The 6000-nt window shown below is 41.6% G+C and overlaps 1 protein-coding gene across 1 annotated transcript in view; it reads left to right on the top strand.

Annotated features, from left to right (window-relative positions):
* TBPL2 (TATA-box binding protein like 2) overlaps positions 1 to 6000 on the top strand; it is a 28062-nt gene extending 22062 nt beyond the window's left edge. The window contains exons 7-8 of the mRNA XM_038756711.1: positions 1773 to 1884; positions 5793 to 6000. Coding sequence (XP_038612639.1) covers positions 1773 to 1849 — 77 coding nt within the window. The 3' untranslated portion in view covers positions 1850 to 1884; positions 5793 to 6000. The remainder of the gene's footprint in view (positions 1 to 1772; positions 1885 to 5792) is intronic.

Raw genomic sequence — 6000 nt, forward strand, 5'->3', positions numbered from 1 at the left:
CCACAATGAGCCTACAGTCTAGAGGGCTGTGACAGTAGTAATAATATTTCAATTAATGGTATTTATTGAGCATTAACCCTGTGCAGACAGTAATATCCGTAACAGTATTTCAATTAATCAGTGGTATCAATTGAGCTTGGGAGAGGACAATACACTAATAAACAGACACATTCCCTGCCCACAATGAGCCTACAGTCTAGAGGGCTGTGATAGGAGTAATTATATTTCAATTAATGATATTTATTGAGCATTAACCCTGTGCAGACAGTAATATCCGTAATAGTATTTCAATTAATCAGTGGTATCTACTGAGCTTGGGAGAGGACAATACACTAATAAACAGACACATTCCCTGCCCACAATGAGGCTACAGTCTAGAGGGCTGTGATAGTAGTAATATTTCAATTAATGGTATTTACTGAGCATTAACCCTGTGCAGACAGTAATATCCGTAATAGTATTACATTTAATCAGTGGTATCTATTGAGCACTCCCCATGTGCAGAGCACTGTACTAAGCTCTTGGAAGAGGACAGTACAACAGAGTTGGCTGATGTGTTCCCTGCCCACAGGGAGCTTAAAATAAAATAAAAAAGTAAAATAGACTACAGAGCTGCATAGAAGTGTTGTGGGGGCTGAGGATGTTTTGTTTTGTCGTCTGTCTCCCCCTTCTAGACTGTGAGCCCGTTGTTGGGTAGGGACCGTCTCTACCTCTTGCCGATTTGTACTTTCCAAACGCTTAGTACAGTGCTCTGCACACAGTAAGCGCTCAATAAATACGATTGAATGAATGCGGTGAATATCAAGTGCTTAAAGGGTCCAGATCTGGGTTACAACCGTCCAAAACACTGTCAATCTTTTTGTGGTGGAAAGAGCCCGGGGAGTCAGAGGTCGTGGGTTGAGAAGCAGCGTGGCTCAGTGGAAAGAGCCCGGGCTTAGGAGTCAGAGGTCATGGGTTCAAATCCCGACTCCGCCACATGTCGGCTGTGTGACTTTGGGCAAGTCACTTCCCTTCTCTGGGCCTCAGTGACCTCATCTGTAAAATGGGGATGACGACTGAGAGCCTCCTGTGGGACAACCTGATCACCTTGTATCCCCCCCAGCGCTTAGAACAGTGCTTGGCACATAGTAAGCGCTTAACAAATACCAACATTATTATTATTATCATCCCAGCTCTGCCACTTTCCTGCTGTGTGACCTTGTGTGCTCTGCACATAGTAAGCGCTCAATAAATAAATACGATTGATGATCTTGGGCAGCTCACTTCACTTCTCTGGGCCTCAGTTACCTCATCTGTCAAATGGGGGAATCAGTACCGGTTCTTCCTCTTACTTAGACTATCAGCCTCGTGTGGGACCCAATTATCCCGAAGCCACCCCAGCGCTTAGTACAGTGCTTGGCGCAGAGTAAGTGCTACTCAAATATTATTGGGGAATTATTGGGGAAGCAGCGTGGCTCAGTGGAAAGAGCCCGGGCTTTGGAGTCAGAGGTCAGGGGTTCAAATCCCGGCTCCGCCACTTGTCAGCTGTGTGACTTTGGGCAAGTCACTTCACTTCTCTGGGCCTCTGTTACCTCATCTGTAAAATGGGGATTAAGACTGTGAGCCCTCCATGGGACAACTTGATTACCTTGTACCTCCCCAGCGCTTAGAACAGTGCTTTGCACATAGTAAGCGCTTAATAAATGCCATCATTATTATTATTATTATTATTATTATTATTATTATTACTACTCTCATTCCGCTTGTACACTTTGTGAACTTTCCTTTTGCAGGAGCCAAAGACCGTTCGGAAATCTACGACGCATTTGAAAACATCTACCCTATCCTAAAGGGCTTTAAAAAAGGCTAAAGATCCAAACGAACTGATTGAGAAGGACTGCGTTGGTTTGTATTGAAGTTCCTGGGGTTTCCATGGCTAAAATAATAATTATTATGGTATTTAAGCGCTTACAATGTGCCAAGCACTGTTCTAAGCGCTGGGGGAGATACAAGGTGATCAGGTTGTCCCCCCCGTGGGGCTCACAGTCTTCATCCCCATTTTCCAGATGAGGGAACTGAGGCCCAGAGGAGTGAAGTGACTTGCCCAAAGTCACATAGCTGATAAGTGGCAGAGCCGGGATTAGAACTCACGACCTCGGACTCCCAAGCCCGGGCTCTTTCCACTGAACCACCCGGCCTCTCCTGCTTCGTGCCCAAATTTCCTTCCACTCAGGGAACTTATGGAGTGCAGACGAGACTGTTTGCCCTAAAACCAGAGGATGTGCTCAAATCCACATAATATATATAATATATATTATAATATATATATTATACATACACACATATATACATACATATATATACACTATACACATATATACATATACATACACATATATACATATATATATATACACACACATCCGAGGGTTGAAGTGCTTCAGTCTTAGAAAAATATGTGTGTGTATATATGTGTATTTTTTTCTAAGACTGAAGCACATATACATATGTATATATATATGTATTCTTTTTCTAAGACTGAAGCACTTCAACCCTCGGGTTTCATTTCCTAAATAACATTTCGTAGTGGGAAAGGTCTTTCGTTTTTACCAACACGTGGCTTCAGTCTTAGAAAAATATATATGTGTGTGTATATATTTGCATTTTTTTTCTAAGACTGGAGCACATATACAAATATAAATGTGTATTTTTTTTTTCTAAGACTGAAGCACTTCAACCCTCAGGTTTCATTTCCTAAATAACATTTCGTAGTGGGAAAGGTCTTTCACTTTTATCAACACGCGGCTTCAGTCTTAGAAAAATATATGTGTGTATATATGTGTATTTTTTTCTAAGACTGAAGCACATATACATATATATATATATATATATATATATGTATTCTTTTTCTAAGACTGAAGCACTTCAACCCTCAAGTTTCATTTCCTAAATAACATTTCGTAGTGGGAAATGTCTTTCATTTTTACGAACACGCGGCTTCAGTCTTAGAAAAATATATGTGTGTATATATGTGTATTTTTTTTCTAAGACTGAAGCACATATACAAATATATACGTATACATATATTTTTTTCTAAGACTGAAGCACTTCAACCCTCGAGTTTCATTTCCTAACTAACATTTCGTAGTGGGAAAGGTCTTTCATTTTTACCAACACGCGGCTTCAGTCTTAGAAAAACAGATATGTGTGTATATATGTGTATTTTTTTCTAAGACTGAAGCACATATACAAATATATGTGTGTAGATGTATTTTTTTTCTAAGACTGAAGCACTTCAATCCTCAGGTTTCATTTCCTAAATAACATTTCGTAGTGGGAAGGGTCTTTCATTTTTATCAACATGCGGCTTCAGTCTTAGAAAAATATATGTGTGTATATATGTGTATTTTTTTCTAAGACTGAAGCACTTCAACCCTCGAGTTTCATTTCCTAAATAACATTTCGTAGTGGGAAAGGTCTTTCGTTTTTCCCAACACGTGGCTTCAGTCTTAGAAAAATATATGTGTGTGTATATATGTGCATTTTTTTCTAAGACTGAAGCACATGTACAAATATAGACTATATATATGTATTTTTTTTCTAAGACTGAAGCACTTCAACCCTTGAGTTTCATTTCCTAAATAACATTTCATAGTGGGAACAGTCTTTCATTTTTACCAACACGCAGCTTCAGTCTTAGAAAAATAGATGTGTGTATATATGTGTATTTTTTTCTAAGACTGAAGCACATATACAAATAAGTGTACATGTATGTATTTTTTTTCTAAGCCTGAAGCACTTCAACCCTCATTCATTCATTCAATCGTATTTATTGAGCCCTTACTGTGTGCAGAGCACTGGACTAAGCGCTTGGGAAGTCCAAGTTGGCAACATCTAGAGACGGTCCCTACCCAAAAGTGGGCTCACAGTCTAGAAGGGGGAGACAGACAACAAAACAAAACATATCAACAAAATAAAATAAATAGAATAAATATGTACAAATAAAATAGAGTAATAAATATGTACAACGAATTTCATTTCCTAAATAACATTTCGTAGTGGGAAAGGCCTTTCGTTTTTACCAACACGCGGCATCTCTGGCTCACAGTCTAGAAGGGGGAGACAGACAACAAAACATATCAACAAAATAAAATAAATAGAATAAATACGTACAAATAGAGTAATAAATAAGTACAACGAATTTCATTTCCTAAATAACATTTCGTAGTGGGAAAGGCCTTTCGTTTTTACCAACACGTGGTATCTCTGGCACATAAAAAAGCCAACCATCTGATAGATCTGAATGTCTTGGTTGTAGGAAGAGCAGGGATTTCGTGTCTTGCTGGAGTCACCCTTGGTAATATCAATCAATAGTATTTACTGAGTGCTTACCGCTACACATAGTAAGCGCTCCACATAAATACCGCTGATGGATTGTGTTTTAGACTCTTTCACAGGACTTGGGTTCTAATCCCGGCTCCGCCACTTACCCGCTGTGTGACCTCGGGCAAGTCCCTTGGCTTCATTCATTCATTCAATCGTACTTATTGAGCGCTTAGTGTGTGCAGAGCACTGGACTTTGGATTCTCTAGGCCTCAGTTCCTTCGTCAGTAAAATGGGGATTCGATATTCGTTCTCCTTCCTACTTAGACTGTGAGCCCCACGTGGGACCTGATTATCTTAGAGAAGTAACGTGGCTCTGTGGAAAAGAGCCCGGGCTTTGGAGTCAGAGGTCATGGGTTCAAATCCCGGCTCCGCCACTTGTCAGCTGGGTGACTTTGGGCAAGTCACTTCACTTCTCTGGGCCTCAGTTCCCTCACCTGTAAAATGGGGATGAAGACTGGGAGCCCCCCGTGGGACAACCTGATCACCTTGTAACCTCCCCAGCGCTTAGAACAGTGCTTTGCACATAGTAAGCGCTTAATAAATGCCATCATCATCATCTTGTTTATTATCTGATTAGCGTGGCTCAATGTAAAGAGCCTGGGCTTGGGAGTCAGAGGTCATGGGTTCAAATCCTGGCTCTGCCAATTGTCAGCTGGGTGACCTTGGGCAAGTCACTTCTCTGTGCCAACTTGTTGCCAACTTGTACTTCCCAAGCACTTAGTACAGTGCTCTGCACACAGTAAGCACTCAAATACGATTGATTGATTGTGCCTCAGTTACGTCATCTGTAGAATGGGGATTAAGACTGTGAGCCCCCCGTGGGACAACCTGGGATCACCCTGTAACCTCCCCAGCGCTTAGAACAGTGCTTTGCACATACTGCTTAAATGCCATTATTATTATTATTATTATTATTATTATTATCAAGTAGGGTAGATACAGACGTCATGGGTTCTAATCCCAACTCTGTCACTTGTCTGCTGTGTGACTTTGGGCAAGTCACTTCGCTTCTCTGGGCCTCAGTGACCTCATCTGTAAAATAGGGATGAAGACTGGGAGCCCCACGTGGGACAACCTGATCCCGCCCAGTGCTTAGAACAGTGCTTGGCACATAGTAAGCGCTTAACAAATACCATTGTTATTATTACCCTAGAGTTTAGTACAGTGCTGGGTTTACAGTAAGCGCTTAACAAATAATACTACGATTATTGTTAATAAAGTGCTTAAGGGATACAGTCCGGGATAATTGGGCGATGCCAAAGAGCTGTGTCCTATAAACACAAAATGGGAGTGGAAGACACGGAGCCGGCCCCTCCACAACTAGGGGGAACACGAAACCATTTTTAACTTTCACGGTGGAGCAACTTCTATTTTTCTTGTCGTTCGACGGTCTTTATAAACGCCCTTGAATTGTCTCGTGATTTCAGGCACGCTTCGACCGCCACCGAGGAGGTGAAAAGGCCACTTACTCCGCTTTGATCCGCACTGCTGGAGCCATCCGGGACTTTTAAAAATGGGTCGCGCCCATTCACCCCGGGCCCTGGACAGAGTCCTCCGTCCGTAATGAGCTCTCATTTACTTGACTCACCCCTGTAATTAAAACAGTCATGGCCAAGGTATTTTTCGGGACGGCCT

Source organism: Tachyglossus aculeatus, chromosome 14 (assembly GCF_015852505.1).
Source record: "Tachyglossus aculeatus isolate mTacAcu1 chromosome 14, mTacAcu1.pri, whole genome shotgun sequence".
In the NCBI taxonomy this organism is placed as follows: Eukaryota; Metazoa; Chordata; class Mammalia; order Monotremata; family Tachyglossidae; genus Tachyglossus; species Tachyglossus aculeatus.